The 18,272-nt window shown below is 32.3% G+C and overlaps 13 protein-coding genes and 1 non-coding gene across 14 annotated transcripts; 7 read left to right on the plus strand and 7 right to left on the minus strand. All coding sequences in view use genetic code 12, as the record gives it.

Moving 5' to 3' along the window:
* Positions 1-536: 536 nt before the first annotated feature.
* On the plus strand, positions 537-1,409 carry DFJ63DRAFT_334097 (uncharacterized protein; the record flags this gene model as incomplete). Its single annotated transcript, XM_064907973.1, has 1 exon — positions 537-1,409. The coding sequence occupies one exon, from the start codon at positions 537-539 to the stop codon at positions 1,407-1,409; it is 873 nt and encodes a 290-aa protein (XP_064763841.1).
* Positions 1,410-1,586: 177 nt separating this feature from the next.
* On the plus strand, positions 1,587-1,694 carry DFJ63DRAFT_t43. Its single transcript has one exon. It is a non-coding gene; the product is annotated as a tRNA-Gln (tRNA).
* A 276-nt stretch (positions 1,695-1,970) lies between these two features.
* DFJ63DRAFT_311839 (uncharacterized protein) lies at positions 1,971-2,822 on the minus strand (the record flags this gene model as incomplete). Its single annotated transcript, XM_064905854.1, has 1 exon — positions 1,971-2,822. One exon carries the CDS (start codon positions 2,820-2,822, stop codon positions 1,971-1,973), a length of 852 nt encoding a protein of 283 aa, XP_064763842.1.
* A 1,341-nt stretch (positions 2,823-4,163) lies between these two features.
* CCW14 (Ccw14p) lies at positions 4,164-5,381 on the plus strand (the record flags this gene model as incomplete). The annotated part of the gene is made up of 1 exon (XM_064905855.1): positions 4,164-5,381. The coding sequence occupies one exon, from the start codon at positions 4,164-4,166 to the stop codon at positions 5,379-5,381; it is 1,218 nt and encodes a 405-aa protein (XP_064763843.1).
* Positions 5,382-5,422: 41 nt separating this feature from the next.
* DFJ63DRAFT_334100 (uncharacterized protein) lies at positions 5,423-5,698 on the minus strand (the record flags this gene model as incomplete). The annotated part of the gene is made up of 2 exons (XM_064907974.1): positions 5,423-5,652; positions 5,680-5,698. The coding sequence occupies 2 exons, from the start codon at positions 5,696-5,698 to the stop codon at positions 5,423-5,425; spliced, it is 249 nt and encodes an 82-aa protein (XP_064763844.1).
* Positions 5,699-6,282: 584 nt separating this feature from the next.
* On the plus strand, positions 6,283-6,696 carry DFJ63DRAFT_334101 (uncharacterized protein; the record flags this gene model as incomplete). Its single annotated transcript, XM_064907975.1, has 1 exon — positions 6,283-6,696. The coding sequence occupies one exon, from the start codon at positions 6,283-6,285 to the stop codon at positions 6,694-6,696; it is 414 nt and encodes a 137-aa protein (XP_064763845.1).
* Positions 6,697-6,705: 9 nt separating this feature from the next.
* Positions 6,706-7,649, minus strand: DFJ63DRAFT_317835 (mitochondrial 54S ribosomal protein bL19m). Its single transcript, XM_064906866.1, has 2 exons — positions 7,381-7,649; positions 6,706-7,308 (listed from the first exon to the last, which is right to left on the minus strand). Exons 1-2 carry the CDS (start codon positions 7,475-7,477, stop codon positions 6,791-6,793), a joined length of 615 nt encoding a protein of 204 aa, XP_064763846.1. The 5' UTR covers positions 7,478-7,649; the 3' UTR covers positions 6,706-6,790.
* BUD23 (18S rRNA (guanine1575-N7)-methyltransferase) lies at positions 7,650-8,752 on the minus strand. The gene has a single exon (XM_064906867.1). The coding sequence runs from the start codon at positions 8,595-8,597 to the stop codon at positions 7,788-7,790; it is 810 nt and encodes a 269-aa protein (XP_064763847.1). The 5' UTR covers positions 8,598-8,752; the 3' UTR covers positions 7,650-7,787.
* Positions 8,753-8,913: 161 nt separating this feature from the next.
* On the minus strand, positions 8,914-10,311 carry DFJ63DRAFT_322229 (uncharacterized protein; the record flags this gene model as incomplete). The annotated part of the gene is made up of 1 exon (XM_064907404.1): positions 8,914-10,311. One exon carries the CDS (start codon positions 10,309-10,311, stop codon positions 8,914-8,916), a length of 1,398 nt encoding a protein of 465 aa, XP_064763848.1.
* A 464-nt stretch (positions 10,312-10,775) lies between these two features.
* CTF8 (Ctf8p) lies at positions 10,776-11,951 on the plus strand. Its single transcript, XM_064909147.1, has one exon. The coding sequence runs from the start codon at positions 11,240-11,242 to the stop codon at positions 11,702-11,704; it is 465 nt and encodes a 154-aa protein (XP_064763849.1). The 5' UTR covers positions 10,776-11,239; the 3' UTR covers positions 11,705-11,951.
* DFJ63DRAFT_317840 (uncharacterized protein) lies at positions 11,734-13,833 on the minus strand. The gene has a single exon (XM_064906868.1). It carries the CDS (start codon positions 13,749-13,751, stop codon positions 11,787-11,789), a length of 1,965 nt encoding a protein of 654 aa, XP_064763850.1. The 5' UTR covers positions 13,752-13,833; the 3' UTR covers positions 11,734-11,786.
* Positions 13,834-14,104: 271 nt separating this feature from the next.
* Positions 14,105-14,833, plus strand: VPS22 (ESCRT-II subunit protein; the record flags this gene model as incomplete). Its single annotated transcript, XM_064904852.1, has 1 exon — positions 14,105-14,833. One exon carries the CDS (start codon positions 14,105-14,107, stop codon positions 14,831-14,833), a length of 729 nt encoding a protein of 242 aa, XP_064763851.1.
* A 70-nt stretch (positions 14,834-14,903) lies between these two features.
* Positions 14,904-16,244, minus strand: DFJ63DRAFT_311847 (pseudouridine synthase; the record flags this gene model as incomplete). The annotated part of the gene is made up of 1 exon (XM_064905856.1): positions 14,904-16,244. The coding sequence occupies one exon, from the start codon at positions 16,242-16,244 to the stop codon at positions 14,904-14,906; it is 1,341 nt and encodes a 446-aa protein (XP_064763852.1).
* A 154-nt stretch (positions 16,245-16,398) lies between these two features.
* On the plus strand, positions 16,399-18,243 carry SPB4 (putative ATP-dependent RNA helicase; the record flags this gene model as incomplete). Its single annotated transcript, XM_064904758.1, has 1 exon — positions 16,399-18,243. One exon carries the CDS (start codon positions 16,399-16,401, stop codon positions 18,241-18,243), a length of 1,845 nt encoding a protein of 614 aa, XP_064763853.1.
* Positions 18,244-18,272: the final 29 nt, after the last annotated feature.

Consider the following 18,272-nt stretch of genomic DNA (forward strand, 5'->3'; position numbering starts at 1 on the left):
TTGTTTGGAGTAGCTGGTTTATAGAAACCTCCAAGCTTTTTTGTTTTAATTACTATTGGTTTCAAACAATTTTTTTTATATTGAGCTTTCCTTTGGGACTTTGGTTTTTGGTAGTTAATGGATTTAACTATGTTAGAATCTCAACTTTATATCTTTATACTTGTCTTCTCTATATATAGCTATATTAATATACGACGTTCTCTAATATTTGAATCTGTATATTGCTAAATTAAAAGAGTCTCTGCAGTTGTTAAAATAACTTTAAATAATACTACATAAAATCAGACACTTTAATTTACGGTTTAAATAATATGTCTAAAATTTGTTTTGAAAAAAGTATTGATTAAATTTACTGTTGGTAACGATCATATATGATCTGTCCAACTCCTAGTCGAAAATCCATTTTTAGCATCTAAATTTGGAGTTTTGTGTCACTTACCTAAATTAGTTAAATATAAAAAGTTCCTCTGTTTCCTTTGAACTTCAAAGGTAAACTTCATTATTCATTCCCTTCTTTTCGTATCACTAATATCAATATGATACTAGCAGAAGACGCTTACCTTATCCGTGCCGCGGTGACCGCTGCAGAATTGGTAGTTGATAAAGATCAAATAGCAACCAACCTTAATTCAAAATCAAGTCTACTTTCATCAGTATCTTTTGGTAATAATAGATCATCCTCAGAATCGACAGTCTTTACAAGAGGAACCAGAACCAACAATGGATATTCACCTATGTTTGGTGGTTCGTTCCCATATGGTGGGTTACAATTTCAATTTTGTAGTAACCCTGAAATGCCAGGTATTGCCATATACTTTAGAAATAAAGGACTTAAATTATTAGCTTCAGGAGATATTTGCCGTTTCCCACTTATAATATTCCAATCTGAATTGCATAATCACACTGTGATTGGACAGCAACATATTGAAATTACTACATTATTAAAAATTGTTCTTGACTTTGATAAGAATAATTATTATCTTCCAGTGAAGGGTCCATATAGTTGGGTATCATACAATTGGCCCATATCTGAGGATAAATTGGAACCTAAAACTTATTTTGGATATTTTGATCCAGAGACAAGAAAAGACTTGACTAACGGTAAGATCTATTATAATGGTTATGGTGATAGTTTAAACATTGAAAAGTTAACGACTGGTGTACCAAATACAACAGTTCTTCCAACCATCGTTGATGATGTCATAACCCAAACCACTCAAACAGTCAGTATCAATAGTATCCTTAGTGATAATTTCATAACCGCTGCACTTCTGATAGCTGTTTTATTAGTGTTGGCATTACTAGTTATACTAACCGTACTCGTATTGGTTGCTTTAATTGATATTTTATTCGAAAGATTTCATGGAAATAATATAGTTAGTTCTAATAACCTCATGCACCCTTACTAAGGATTTTTTAGAACAGATAGAAATAGTATATAGTGACTATTTTAATCAAAGAACTATATTCACTAAAAGCTCTTATTTTAGAAATAATGTTTCTAAATTTGGTAGCGCGATCCATTTTTAACTATGAGATCTTTACAAATTATACCCCCTAGTTTTTCAAAATTGTTTTGAAATTTCGATCCCATAGTGTAGTGGTTATCACTCCGGTTTCTGAAGAACGTAATGTGCGTTGTACATTAAATTTGGAACATGCTGGCAACTCGGGTTCGAATCCCGATGGGGTCTAATATGTTTTTTCTATTCAAAATTGTTTGAATTTATTTTTTTATTAGTTGTCTATCTACATTTTTTGATGATTACGACTTGAATGAATATATATTCTTCATAGTAGATAAGTGTTGAGTACGTGTGACTATATATGTGTATGTATATAATTAAATGTACAAAAATAAATAATGATATGTTAAGATTTGGTGATGATGATGATGATGATGATAATTATAATAACATAGAAGAGAACTTTAATTTGTTCATAGCGTGTTAGGTGAAGAGTCGATTAATTTATTCTGTTTCTTCTATTATTTGCTTTGCCCTTAAGTTAACATTTGGATCAGCTTTAATTGGAGCATCGTTGTTATTATTATCAAGTTCTTTGGAAGCTTTATAACCTCTGGTAAGTCCTGGTCCAGTACCAGCTAATGCAATTGGTTTCCCATCTGGTGGACCTCCAGCACCATTATAAACCACTTTTTGATTACTACCGGCACCAGCAGCTGCCGCATTTGCACCTGCTTGTTTATTACGAGAATTTTTACCACCAATGATTTCTTCTTCATCAGTACCAACTACAGCAGCTTCATTGGCAATTCCTCCTTTAGGTGCTTCCACTACACCAACACCCTTTTGACCTTTTGAACCTTGGGCTAAGTTACCAGCCAAATCAATATTGGTACTGTCTATTTTGACACCATTATTCTTATTGACCGCTATGTTATTCTTTTCAGTAACTTTTCTATTATTATTATTGTTATTATGACTATTTTGTTGTATGTTTTTATTATTTTGATTGGGGTTTACTATTTCGATGGTATCTTCATCATCCTCAGAATAAGTATTATCATTTAAAACTGGTGGTGAGTTTGGATTATTTATATCTTTTGAAGTTTTAACAATCTCATAGCTTGGTTCGGGTTGAGTTTTTATATCTTGACTGATCCAGTATATACAAGTCCCAAATAAAATTAACATCACAACATATCCCAACAATTTTCTTGGTGATGATGTAAAGAATACAATCGGTTGTTTAAAGTTATCATATGGAGAATTGGATCCGACCCCTCCACCAATTCTCTTCTTTGATGGTTTCATATAATAAGGTCTTGGTAACCCATTATTCTTATATGACCCTTGCATAACGCCTTCCAATTGATAAAAGAAGAAAGAAAATAGATGAAAATATGAAAATATGGTAGGTAAAAATATCAAACCAAGAAAGTAAAGTTTTGGTATTTTGAATTTGAAGTATCTGTCGTTTTTTTCTTTATTTTTCTTAGGTGTTCAATTCTTTTTGTGGTCGATTCTTTTTTTCTTTTTTTTCCTTAATTTTTAGGGAGGAACAAACAATCTTACAGTGGAACAATAAGCCAGATTTATTATCTGGTGGTGCCTACCCTAATTAGGCATTAATTTATATAGTATTGGAATTAAAAAAAATTCTTCAATCATATTCTGAATCGATAATTTATGTTTAATAATGGTTGAATAGGTAATGAACGTGGTCTAATCGTAGATTAGATAGTCAGTTTCATCTGTTTTTTATCTAAACCGCTAGGGGGGACAGAAAAGATTTATCATATTTTTCTTTAGGGAGAAAAATTGTTAAAATTGAAATTAATCATATGAACTATAAGTATGTCTCACGAGCTTTAAGAGATATATTGGTGATATATTCTTAAATTAAAAGCAATATATCTTTAAATTATAGTTCATTCAAAACTAGACTAATGCTATAAACGTTGACTTAAATTTAGTTGTAGGCTAATTATCGTTTCAACAGGGGGGACGAGGGGAAAGGGGGTGGCCGAAGAGAGGGGACAATCACAAAAACTACTTGTATAAATTATTCACCAATTCTTCAAATGGATATTCCAGTGGATACAAATCACCGCATCTATCTATAGGTAAAATAGCATCAACTCACCTCACATATGACCTTGAAAAGATAATTCCTTATGGTGGATCAATGTTAAACTAATGTTCCGTAGAAGAGATGACTTTTCATAATTGATGTATTAATTTAATCTTATTTATCAGTAATATCACATAATTGTCATTTAAATCATGTTTATTTTGTTAACTACATTATTTTAACTATATCTTATATGGTCTACGTTTCTATCTTCTCTTAATACAGAGGTAAACATACATAGAACCCATTACCCATTACACAAACACTAATACATCATAGATGGCCTTTTTAAACTAATTATAATTACATATACTGCGAAACTGAACAACGCAAATCAAAAGACTCGTAATTTATTACTGCATACTAACTAAAATCTTCTACCGCATAAACTTTACACCAAAGCTTAAATCAAAAGGGAACAAAAAAAAAAGATTTCTCAAAATTTTGCAATTTGGCGGCTAAAAATTTAATTGTAAATCATTTATTTTCCTTTTTGAATCATCTTATACAAGGGTCTCTTTAGTAACCAAGTCATTAATTATATCAATCAATCTCTTATTCAAACCATGAAAGGATTAATCATCTTACTTTTACTTCCCATCCTTGTGTTAGCAACTCCTCCCGCTTGTTTGATTAGTTGTGTTGCTGAAGTAGCTCACTCTTGTGCCAATGGTAAAATTGATATGAGTTGTCTTTGTATTAAGGAAGATTCAGTGGTTGGATGTTTGGTGGATATTTGTCCCTATGGAAACTTCTTAAGTGCAAGAGATCATTATCTTGGTACATGTATGGAACATGGGAAACCAACTAAATCAAATCCAAATCCTCCTCCTGCAATTTTTCCTCCTCCACCATCTTTATCAACTTCACCTGCCACAATAATTTCAACTTGGACATCAACTACTCCAATTCCATCATCTTTAATTACTTCCACTATTCTGTCATTTATAACTACTGCTTCAACGCCATCAGCTATAGTTCCACCTTCACAACCGCCAACATATGCACCTCTACCACCTGCTCCAACAACTACCCCAGTGACTAGTACAAAGACAACTATTATAGTTCCACCTCCAATTATTACTACACCAACAACAGTTACCACTATTGTAACTTCTAATCCCACTTTTTCCTTACCAGTTGAATCATTCACATATACTACCAAATTCCCACCTTCACCTACGTCTACTACTCAACCAACAGAAACAGGTAATGACGACGATGATTGTGGTGATAAGGATAACGACGAAAATAATGGTTATGATGATGAAGGAGATGAAGATTGTGATAACAAATATGATGAAGATTTTGATAATGATTATGGTGATGATGATGATCAATATGACAATGAAGTTGATGATTGTGAATGGGAAGAAACTCAAACATTTGATGAAAATGGTCAAATTATTATTATTAGAAGACCTATTAATGTTCCTCAAAAGTATCTTGATCCAAATAATAATGGTATTACCAGAAGAGTTATAATTAAAAAATCAAATGGTAAAAAGTACATTAAACCAGTTGAACCAAATTATAATAATATTGCCAATAAAAAGAATCATAATTCTTCATTTAGAAAGATTAGGAAATTAAAAAATCCCAAACTTGGTTCAGTTCCTGAAACTAAATTAATGAATTCTGATAATGGATTTAGAAGACAAAATCCAATATTTTCAACTGAAAAGATTGCTCCTAATGCAAAGAATCAAAATTTCAATAGAAATCAACAATTACCAGTATATCCAAGATATAGAAATCGTCATCAAAAATCTAATAACTATTAATAGTTATTAATTTAAATTAGTTTAGCTTCTTTTTCTGTTAATTATTGTTTAAAAATCTTTTTATATGTATCTTTATCAACTGTAATAGATTTCATAGTATCTTTCGGTATGCTAACCAACCCAATTTCTCTTGAATGTAAATTATTTGGATTTAATTTATCAATTGAAGTTTCATAAGTATTTGATAATAATAAATTTCCAAAAGGATCAATAACAGTTAAAATCCCAGTTAAACTTCTTGAATCTTTTAAATTGATTTTTAAACTATGACCTATGTAGTTTTGAGGAGGAATTATACTATCTTTGGTTGTAGACATCTTTACTTATACGATTTATTTTATACTTATACCATACTATAAATCCTCGATTTAGGTGAAAAAAATCAATCCCAGATATTTATCAGTGTTACCCTACTTGCCTGGCAGGGAAATTTTTCTCCATCCTAAAAGAAAAGTTTGCTCATAAAAATATTTATTGAAGTTTAACACTTGTTTCTTCTTTAACATCAATCGCATGATTCACCCTTCATTAAAGTTAATGTAATTTTCTCCTCCGTAGCTATGTTAATAGAAGGTATATTTCAGTGAAGCATAAGCGTAGAGTTACCATTAAGTTGGAGCACGTTTCTGGGCGCCTGGTATTGACATATATAATGGAATACTGGGAATCAGTTGTGACTATATTTTCTTCTTTAATTCTGTAAGTTTATTACTTGATTTCATTTAAGCTGACTCTAATTGAAACTGTAAGTTCTGGATACGTTTGGTATAGATCTTGATTGGTTTTATCAACATGGTTCTATAGATCAAACTGGTAATGGATTGATTCTACGAGTAATATTTTTAATGGAAAATATTTGTGTGCGCAATACAGTTTCTTAAGTATCTAATGTTCATCATTGATGGATTTTGAAACTCAGAGGTTGGAATTAACCACCATCTATAATGAATACAAATCATTCTTTCCCAAGTGTGAATTAATCATTTCCAAAGCTGTGTCTACTAGCACCAACACAGTTCAATTAGGAAACGATGAAGATATTTATGCCAAAATAATCAACAAAAAGAAAAGTTCAAATACTGGAGTTGATAATCATATCCTACTTGAAACCCAAGAAGGTAAATCATTGATCATATCCGTCGATATAAAAGGTTGGCATAGTTTAAATGATGTGACTACTGGTGAGTTACAATCTACTTATTACGAAACATTCGAAGCATTAATGAATAATCTATCACCTAATTTTCAATTGAAATTTGGTAATGAATTATCCAATAAATTGAACGATCTTTTTCAATTACAACAATCACAATGATTTAAAAATGTCCTATTTATAGGTGTGTATATTTATAATATTACGAAAGTTATGTACATGATGATGGGATTGTAATTAAGTGAATGCAATTAATCTAATTTTCCTTTTTAGCTTCTAATGCTGCTCTCTTTGCTGCTCTAGAAGCCTTCTTTTCAGCTTTAACATCAGCTCTTCTCTTCAAAGCTTTAGTAACCTTAACTTCATGACGTTTGACAAAGGCTTCAACATCATCAACATCCAATCTGGTGTTTCTGATATAATATTGTTTACCTCTTGGTAAGTATGTTTTAGGTTTATGTAACACTTCAACATTACGAAGTTTTGGACTGTATAATGGAACACGAACTTCACAACCGACTTTATTGATCTTATTTCTGATTAATATATTGGTACCAACGTTGAAATTACCCCTTTTAATGGCAATAATTCTTCCCACTACATCTGTTCTATCAAGATATGTTACTTTTATGATATCTCCTGCTCTTAAGGTGTTTTGTAATTCACGTCTTTTACCAGATGGATCATATTTATCCAATAATTGACTTTGTAAAAATGGTAACACTGGTGCTCCATTTCTTTTCTTTGGTAATGGATTATAAACAGTTGGTAATTCTAGATATTATTCGTTAGTATTTAATCGTCTTGAAAAAAAAAATGACATTATAAAATTGATTCATTACATACCAGTTCTTAAAGTTTTAAATGATCTTGTTATGGATTGTATAGTAGGCACTATTCTTGGTCTGACCAAGAGTCTCCCAGTGGATATTATACCTAACATTATGGTTCTATTTCAAGCTGATATTTCAGTCTATATAATATCGATTTAAAATCATACACTTTCATTTGGTGTATAATTTTTTTTTTCAGTCTTGTTCTCAATTTTTCAAATTTAATTAGTGCTCAAGTTTACACCGTAGAATAATTATTTACGCGGAATCAAAATTTGGTATCAAGTTTTTAACTATGATTAATACAATTAAAAGAGACGCTATATGCAAAGGAAATAAAAACCTATTTAGTTACTAATATACAAAAGTGAAGGAAATGCATGGGGATGAATGAGAGGATAAAAAAGATAAGTAAGGCTCCTAAAAACGAGGACGTCTCTTTCTGGCTGAAAATTTTGAATCATTGGCAACATTCTTACCTCTTCTTCTCATAGTTTCTTTCTTTCTATTAACAAACTCTTTACTAGTTTCAAGCTTTCTTCTTAATTTTTTATTAATCTTCTTCTTGATTTCAGGAGCATCCATTTCAGCACCTTCTAAGTTAATATTTCTTTCAGACATACCGGCAGTCAACACTAAATAATATTTCTTATGTCTCTTGGATTCTGGATCATCGATGATTAAACCACCCCCAAATCCAGCAATTTTAGCTGCTCCTAATATAGATTCAGTTTGACTATCATTCATAGGATAAAATTGAGCTACAAATTTACCTCCTCTTCTTAATGAAGAATATAATGTATTGAAGAAAGTTAACAATCTCTTTTTAGGATCAACATTGGCAGTATCAGCATTACATAACCATTGGATAGCTGAAATTGAAATAGCGGCATCGAAAGTACCTGCTCTAAATGGAACACCATTTCCTAAATCACTTAAAAATAAATCTCCATCAACTTCACGATCTAATGCAGTAGCTAACATATTTGCTGAAATATCCATCCCTATCCAGTTATATCCTTCTTCGGTTAAGATTTCTCCTGATAATCCAGATCCACAACCTAAATCCAATAAGAAATGTGGTGCATCTTTATCCAAGTTTAATAATTCTAATGCTCTTAAAGTCATCTTAGCTTGAATATGTTGTACACGAGTAGATGACGTATATTTGTATGATTCCGTATCATTATAGAACACCTCTGGTGGTGCAATCTGTTCAGGTCTCGACATCTTGCTGCTATAAACAGTATTTGACTAATGATACTTTATTGAACTGTTCTTTGATATTATAGTTTCTTATGAAATCAAAAAAATCATAAATAAAAATAAAAAAAATTACTGGAGATGGAGTCACGTGAACAATTTTTTTTTGATTTTACAGAGTTAATTTTGCAATCGTTATTTATTTATTATATGTTAAAATACAAATTATTCAAAAGTCTATAAAAGAGGGGATATCAAAAAATAGAGAAAGAAGTAGAAGTTAATTGATATATTAGGAAGGTATAGAGTTATACGCTCTAGGAACATGTGCCCAATAAAGAACTTAAAAGTGAAATTCTTCAGATTTAGCATGCTTTTCACTTATAGGATAGGGTGGACGACCTGACTCTCTGTCGCTTCTTTCAGGAACTGGGATCATGACATCACGATCTTGGAATCCAAAACCAGCTTCAGAATCGGATGTGAAACCGAAATTACCACTGGAATGACCATCGTCATCTTCATCGTCCTTCTCAGCATCAGAAACATTAGCAGTTTGATCTTCAGTAACGATATCTCTAACCTTCTTTGGCAATTTGTCTGGTCTGTAGAATCTTAAATCAACTCTACCAACCAAATATAAAATGTTAATAATAGCTTCAAATGCACCCCAACAGATATACATCACAATTGGTTTTCCAGCTGGTCCTGTATCCATCTTATATCTTCCTTGGAAAATGACCACAGAACGAGCAATAGCTCCGATAAATATAAGAACGGTTGTAATAACAATAATGACCATAGAGGTATTATGTTTCAAGTCACCCCTTTGATTAGTTAAACCTTCAACAAGATTGTAATGATGGTGGGTAGCTGCAATCACTCTGACTGCATGTCGATGATTACGATTTCTTTTCATAAATGTTTCTGCTGCTTCCATACAAGCACCTTTTCTGACGAAATAAGTTGGTGAAAATGATTCAATCCAAAATGGTTGGTAGGTATAGAAACTTTCATCCTTTGCAGTAGGCTTGAAAAAGAATGCTAAGAAAAGTAAAGAAATAGATGTCAAGGAATAAAGAATGACAAAGATAGAAGAAACCATAACCACTTTTTGATATCTAATATAAACTGTTTGAGACAAAAAGTATAAATTTGGGACAGCAGAAGCAACAATGGTCATCACCACAATTGCTGTCACCACTGCATATAACGTGAACATAAGATTCCAAAATAATGGTCTTGAACCACCAACTGGATGTCTCCAAGTGAAGATTCTTTGAGCCAAAATTAAATTAAATGATACCAAAAGAATAGATGGAAGGATTAAAAACACTTCACCAGAAATACCAATAAGAGTTTGACTCAAGTCTTGAGCGCAAACAGCTCTCATGGCAAAACCCACAACACGACACATACAATAGAACACCCATCCTAATTGTAACCAAAAGTAATGACCTCTTGAATAATTTATAGCAAATATTAATGAGTGTGCCAATAAAATGATAAAAAAGACAACTGTGAAAAGTATCGATGGAGCAACATCAGTTTTATTAGGATAATCTCCAAAGAGATTGATTTGATAAGCTGTTGTATATGCTTGCATCAGGGGTGGAATACCTCCAATAAGATTTTTGGCTTGACTTGCAAGAATATTACTTCCTGTTCCAAGAGCGGGATAATTATTTTGATACCGCAATAATTGCATAATACCCTGAAGGGCAGTAGTATTATAAGACATTTTTGATTCTGCAACCTCTTTAATTGAGCGATTGGAATGATAACTTTTCAACTATGGTCTTTGGACGTTTTTATATATTATGAAAGAGAAAAGAATAGATAAGTGAAATATATATATAATTGGCTTGTGACAAAGACATTTCTGGATGGAATGATGGTGCCATTTTGCATTTTTGTCATCATTATGTTAATCTATGCAAAAAGGATCAAGGTTTGTATCCGAATTGCCTAGTTTTTAACTTAATCATCTTTGTTGAGAAAAACTTCCTAATTAGTCCAAATGGCCTGCATATACGTACAGAATTAATCTTGAATTTCCTATTTAGGAAGGGAGTGGAGTCAATTTGCAAAGCTGTTTCAACTAGTCGCTTAAACTCTCTTTGCTTTGCAATAGTTCCTTACTAAAACTATTTAAAGCTGAAGTGTAATTGTTAGTAATTGATCGTTCATCGATGTGTCAACCTTATATTTGAAGATTAGACTCTTATAGTTAAGTTAATACTGCCAAATGAACGATTAGATGAACTTCATATGAATATAATTACAGAATTGGTTATAAAAGTTGTAAGTCAAAATGCTTATGAACACTGAAACTAAGAAATCAAACGATAGTTGTTTCTTATTTTACATTTGAAGCTTAAACGAAAGGGTCCGTATTGACTAACACCAATGAAAATTATATGCACTCCCTCGAAAGTTTGAATGTTTAAATCTCCAATGAGTGGAATGTTTTCTACCTTTCTTTATAGTAGACATAAACGTATACATTTAGGGTTGTGGTTTAACTACTACTTTGCTCGTCATATTGATAATAAAACATCGAAACTCAATTTTAGTTGACTATAAAAGCAATCCAATTTGCCCAGAATTTATACTTTATTAATACCCAACATTTTAAAGAACGCGTCTGGTGCTATACGAAAAGCATAATGCCAACAGCTCATATAGACTATTCCACTGCTCATAAAATACTAGGTGAGAACGAATCAGGTAGTGGATTAGTGGAAGAGGATAGATTCGTATCGACACCATATGGATTGAGTATAATAGAGATTCAAGGTGAATTAACTTTACCAAATCAAGTCCCATTAAAAGAAAATTATAGTGAAGAACACAAAGAATATTTTCAAAATTTCATTAAAGTTGATGACTTATACGATGCTGTTAAGTTCGGGCAGATAGAATATGATGTCAAAGATCCAAAGAAAGTGACCTTATTTATAGGAAAGTCTCAACGTTTGCTTGGTTCATTGGTTGATTTAGATACACCGTTAGCTATTTTGCGCATACCCATAAAAAAAGACAGTTCAGACGACACAAATGAAAACATTAAAATCCTTGATATTATTAAAAAGAAAATGATCTTCAAGCAAAGACCATTACCTATTATGTAAATAGATAAATAGAGAAATAGATAGAGAGTCATGATTGACGATAATTTATATTAAATTTCCCTATAAACTAGCTAGAGCATACCTATAACTTCACTCTTCCTGCATCACGATGATCCCAATTAAGACTTGAAGCAACTTCAAATCCAATACTTTGAGGATCAAGAACAACTAAATTTTCATATATCTTAATAATATCTTCTTGGCTAAAACCCAATTCTTCTTTGAGATAATTTATTATGCTACCATATTTATCATTGAATAATTCGATGGTAGCTAACATGGCTTCATATCTTGAACTAATCAAATTATAGAACCCATCTTCTTCAAGTGTCCAATTCTTTCTACCCTTGGTGACCATTTGTTCCATATCACTTCCTTCTCCCATTTTTTCTCTCAACTTTTTGATTGTATCAGCAAATTTCAATCTAATATTAGGATGATCAGGTATTAAACCAAATGTGGTTAATTCATACTCTCTCGCAATGGTGTTTTTATCAACTCCTAACAATAACAATATCAACATCCCTAAGACTCCTGTACGATCCTTACCAGCGGTACAATGGAATACGAACGGCTTGTTTTCCTCAAGGATATATTGGAACACTGTTCTATAAGAATCTTGCCCGAATTCAAGCATGTTTTCATAGACATTGACATAAGTATCCCAACTGGTCAACAAATTGGTATATCTGAGAGCAATAGCCATTGGTGAATGATCATCCTTCGAGAAAACAGGAGCATGAATTCTTTTAATTCCATAATCTTCTAAATATTTAGGTAAACCATCTTGTTCGCATTCACCGTCGGAACGGAGGTCAAATACAGCTTTAATTCCTAAACTTTGCAAGGTCTTTGCACCATTCACTGTAATACCAGCAATATTAGCGCAACGGAAAGCAGTATGAGGCTTAACATAGTATTGTAACGATGCACCATCAGTTGGATCTTTGGGTGTTAATTCAAAAGTTGGATTATGGATCTTCCAACCTCCAATATCTCTGAAATTACTTACACCTTCGATATTTTTCCATCTTGATAATCTTCCAATATCACGACTTGATTGTAAAAATCTTTGTAATTCATTTTCTGGTTTCAAGTAATCAAGTATAATTTCAGTAGCTTGGTAGTTATAGCTGACTAAACCCTTATTATTGACTGGCAATTGATATTTATTAAAGGTCTCATCATCTTCATCTTTTTCTTGTGGACGAGTACCATAGAAATTATGATCAGCTAAAGGAATCAACTCTAATCTATGAGAAAGATGACCACGATTTAAAGTATTTGAATACAAAGCACTATCACTAATAGGTATGATTGTATCTTTCAAACCATAGACACTTAATACGGACCAATCTAAAGTCAAATGACGAAGCTCTCTAAGATTTGGTTTAGCTAAAGAAACTAATTCTTGTCTAGTTATAGGAGTTTGAGCGAGTTTTCCATATCTAAGAGAAGTTTGAGGAATGGATTCAAACGTATCATCAAAGATTGGATATCTATCTGCCACAGTTGGCAGACTGAATCTGGATGAACAATTAACTAAATTAGGTACAATAATAGCTTTTGGGTCCCCACGCTTCAGATGATCATCTTGAAGTAAAGCCCATAGAAACATGGCAACACCACCTCTTGAATGACCCACTATGGAAGACAATGTTAAATTGATTCCTAATCCATTAACATTACCATCGATTAAAAACTCAGCAGCAGCTTGAATATCTGCGATATCTTGTTCCAATACTCTTCCTTTAACGGGATCTTCATTATCCGCAGATGATCCACAACCTCTAAAATCGATTCTTAAAGAATAGACTCCCAACTCTGCTGCTAACTTGTGAGCCAAGTACTTTTGATAGCAATAGTCTCTATGTCCCCCTTGACCATGTAAGATCAATGCAGCCTTATGAGTAGCAGGAGCTAAACCTTCTTCATATGGATTTTCTGCATCTGCAGAGTGGGGTATGGCTATAGTTCCTTTAACACCTTTTCCTAAGGTAACTTCTATCTCTCGTGGAGCCTTAACGGAGTATTTGGTCGAGGACATGATTTAAATATCGGTTTACTTATCACTTCCAATCAAAGTAACCAATTGACAATGTTATAAACAAATAAAAATAAAATCAAGAAGTTCAAGTATCGGGTTTATGTAATTTTGGCGATATAAACTAAAGTACCGAGCTTGTACATTTGAACATGTGCACACTAAAAGGTGCAAAAAAATAAATAAGTTGTGGAGCGCTTCGTAAAGGGAGATAAAAAAAAAAGTATACCATCTACAAAATTTACAAATATTGATTACGCCATGTGAAGATTTCTGGATTTCAATTTTGCAAACCTTGTTGGGTAAAAATAGGACAGCAATCTAAGATAGTTAGTGTTTTTAAGTTGCTTAGCGAGATGAATTATAGTTGGCAGCAGGATAGAGATGCATATTCTCAATTGGGTAGATCCATAAATGAAAGACATACCGATCAGTTATCTACACAGCTATCAGTATTTCAATCAGCATTAGTCAATTTTGCAAGCGAACATGGAGATGAGATTAAACAGAATTTGGAGTTTAGAAGCAAATTCACTCAGATTTGTAATCTGGTAGGTATTGATCCATTGGATTTGATTCTTTATACTAATTCGTCGTCAACAACATCTAACAAATCCAGAGGTGATAATTTTTATATTGCTCTTGCTGTGAGAATAACAGAAGTATGTCAAAAGACAAGAGATTTAAATGGAGGTTTGATTGCCTTAAAAGAACTAATATCGATTTTAAAAGATAGTGACTCATTACAAATAAATATATCACAGAGTGACATTGAAAGATCCTTAATCCATCTTAATACATTAGGTAAGGGTTATACGATTTTAAATATCAATGATAAAAAATGGTTGAAATTTACCAGTGCGACAGGTAGTGGTATTTCCAATGATCAAAAGAAAGTTTATGAGCTTTGTAGTTTCATGGGAGGGTTTGTTACTTATAGATTATTAAGAGATAACTACGATTGGGATAAAATAAGATGTAAAACTGTGGTGGAAGAAATGATTATGAATGGGTTGGTGTGGGTAGATACTCAAGGTGATAATGGTGAATATCAATTCTGGGAACCATCATGGATTTCTAATTAAATAACTAATGAATAATGATAATGACTTATAGATAGATTTATATTTTATACATATTAATACAGGTTTTTTTCTATTTACAATCTTCTTCTCTAGCCTCTATTCTACGCTTTTTCTTTTCTTTATGTCTGGCATTAACAATCTCAAATGATTCTCCAACATCTCTATCATGAAGAGGAACGTACTTGTTATAATTTCTTCCAGTACCATTACCAAGATTGATATTACCTCCAGTTTTATTAACAATTTTATCAGAGTCTTTCAATACTAATCCACTCATTATACCAGTAATATGAGTTTTTAACTGATAATCAGTAAGAATTCCCTTAAACATACTAAAATGTTTGAAAAACTTTTGAATATCTTCTATTTCATTTGGAGTTGACCATTCCATTTCAGGATATGCACAATCATACAATATCAATGGAACGTCATGGGCCATTTCGTAAACTGGTTTAGTTGGAAACATTTCAACGTTCATTAAATCATCAATTATAGCAGGTTTCTCTAACTTTTGAGCAACCAAGAATAAAATAGCCACCATGCAACGGACTTGATGCCAAAGAAATGCTGACCCTTTTAAGTCGAATGCGTAAATATCATCTTGTAAATGAATAATCTTAGCACTATGAATTAATCTGGTAAAATTGGTGATCTGTTTGGATCCATCAAGCTTGCAGAAATTACGGAAATCATGAACACCTTCATACTTGTTGGCTGCTTCATTCATTAAATCGATATCTAAATCCATCTTCTTAAAAAGATAACGATAATGTCTATAAGAACAACTGAATCTGGCATCAAAGTTTTCTGGAGGTCTTAAACAAATAGCGTTAACTCGGATATCAGCTGGTAATATAGAATTTATTATTGAAAGATATTTGATTTCTTTATGATCATTTTCCTTTAATTTTTGTTCTTCTTCAGTTAATGCTGATCTAAGATCAATTGAAATGACTTGATTCATAGCACTAACACCTTTATCAGTTCTTCCACATCTACTGAATTTACAGGATTCTGGATTAGGTCCTGCTATTAACTTTGCTGTTGCTAAAGCTTGAAGTATAGTTTCTTCAACGGTAGGTAATGGAGTCTCTTCATATTGATAAGCCAACCCATTATAGTTCCATCCCAAATAAGCAAATTTCAAAGCGACAAATCTCTTTGGATGCTTATTGATATCAAACACTCTTTTCTTTGCTTTCTTAGCTAGTGGAGCTCCAACTTCTGGAGTTGGAGAATCTCCATTTATAGTTGATTTTGACTCTAATTGTCGTATTTTATCAATTAACTTTTTCTTGGTCCATTTTTCATATTCAACAGGTAAATTGGATTCACTCATCCTAAGGCCACCGATACAACTAAAAGCTCTTTGAAAGACTATCCTACCAAGTGGATACCGTAGACTTAGCATAGAAGTATTTACAGTACAAAATTTTGTGTATCGATACTCATCCCAGATTTTTTTTTTGTAACGCATATCAGAAAAAAATTTGGAGCCAAATACAAATTCATATAGACTTAGTGATCTACTTTCTATAACTACCCAAAAGAACATCTTGATAGAAATGGAGACTAAGAAAGGTTCCTTATCATGGGACAACTTGAAATATGAATTAAATCCTTGGTTACAAGAAGCTATACGGTCTATGGGATATCCAACCATGACTCCAGTTCAAGCATCTACTATACCGTTACTTAGTGGGAATAAAGATGTGGTAGTAGAAGCCGTGACAGGTTCAGGAAAGACTTTAGCATTTGCTATGCCGGTATTACAAAAGGTATCAGAACGTTTATATTCGGTGAATGAAGAAGAAGGAACTCCAGAGAAAGTTAAACGAGGTCATATGTTAGCTATAATATTGTCACCAACCAGAGAATTAGCTAGTCAAATTCAATCTGTATTCAATTCAGTCTTGGAATATTTACCAGAAGACAAAGAACCTATCAAGACCCAGCTCTTAGTTGGTTCATTATCTGGAGTGAGAGAAGATATTGATAACTTTTTAAACAATAGACCTCAGATTTTGATAGCGACTCCCGGTAGAATGTTAGATTTCTTATCATCAAATTATGTGAAGACGACTTCAGTGGAAATAGCGATTTTAGATGAAGCTGATAAATTATTAGATTTTTCATTTGAAAAGGATATCACCAATATCTTGAAGAGATTACCTAAACAACGTCGTACTGGTTTATTTTCGGCCACTATATCATCAGCAGGTGATACTATTTTCAGAACCGGTATGAATAATCCAGTCAGAGTAGCTGTTAAATCAAAATCAGCCCATAATTCAGCTCCAAGCTCATTAACTATATCTTACTTACCTATAAATCCAGAACATAAACTTACAACTTTGATTAAATTATTAGATGATTACAAATTTAAGAAATGTATTGTTTATTTCCCAACTTGTACAGGAGTTAAATACTTTTATAATATGTTTGAGAGATTAGTGAGTAAAGGAGGAGATGATGATCATGTTAAATTTGTATCCTTGCATGGACAATTGTCGACCAAAGCTAGATTAAGAGCAATTCAAAGTTTTTCAGATGGAGATGCTTCATTAAAGAAATTTGTCTTAATGACTACCGATGTGGCTGCTAGAGGTATAGATATTCCTGATGTTGATTTAGTTATACAGATTGATCCCCCAACTGATCCAGATGTGTTCTTACATAGATGTGGTAGAACAGGAAGAGCCAACAAAGTGGGACAAGCTATTGTCATGTTAAATATAGATTCCAGAGAAGAAGAATACGCAGGATTCATGGAAGTTAAAGGTATAATGATGAAGGAAATGTCCTTACCTCCTATTTCAACTAAATATCATGAAGACTTTCAAAAACGATTCAGACAGTATGTATTACAAGATAGATCTCGTCATGAATTAGCTATCAAATCATATGTTGGATTTGTGAGATATTATACCAAGCACATTGCATCTTCTATATTCAGATATCAAAACTTACCATATATACCATTAGCCAAGATGTATGGATTATTAAGATTACCTAAGATGCCAGAATCCAAATTCATACCGAATGAAGAAATGCCTGAAGATGCTTGGTTGGGGGAAGTTATTGATATGGATAAGTTTGCTTATGCTGATCCACTTAAAGAAAAAGCACGTCTTGAGAATTTAGAAGCTGAAAAGTTAAAGAAGATTCAAGATGCTAAAAAGAGAAAAGAATTTAAGATTAAAAATGAAGCATGGTCGAGTAAAACTGAAACCAAAGAATCTAAACAAGAAAGAAGAGAAAAGATGAAAAGAAAGAGAGAAGCTATCGAAAAACAAATCAATGAAGAATCTTCTGGTGATGAACAAGCACAAGAAGATTGGAAAGAAGTGGTCAAGACTAATAAAAAGAAAAAGGTCTCCGCTGTGCAAGGTTCTTTTGACGATTTGTAAGAAAATAATTATATTGAAGCATATATAGA

This window comes from Scheffersomyces coipomensis (assembly GCF_036884675.1).
Source record: "Scheffersomyces coipomensis strain NRRL Y-17651 chromosome Unknown DFJ63scaffold_2, whole genome shotgun sequence".
NCBI classification, from domain to species: domain Eukaryota; kingdom Fungi; phylum Ascomycota; class Pichiomycetes; order Serinales; family Debaryomycetaceae; genus Scheffersomyces; species Scheffersomyces coipomensis.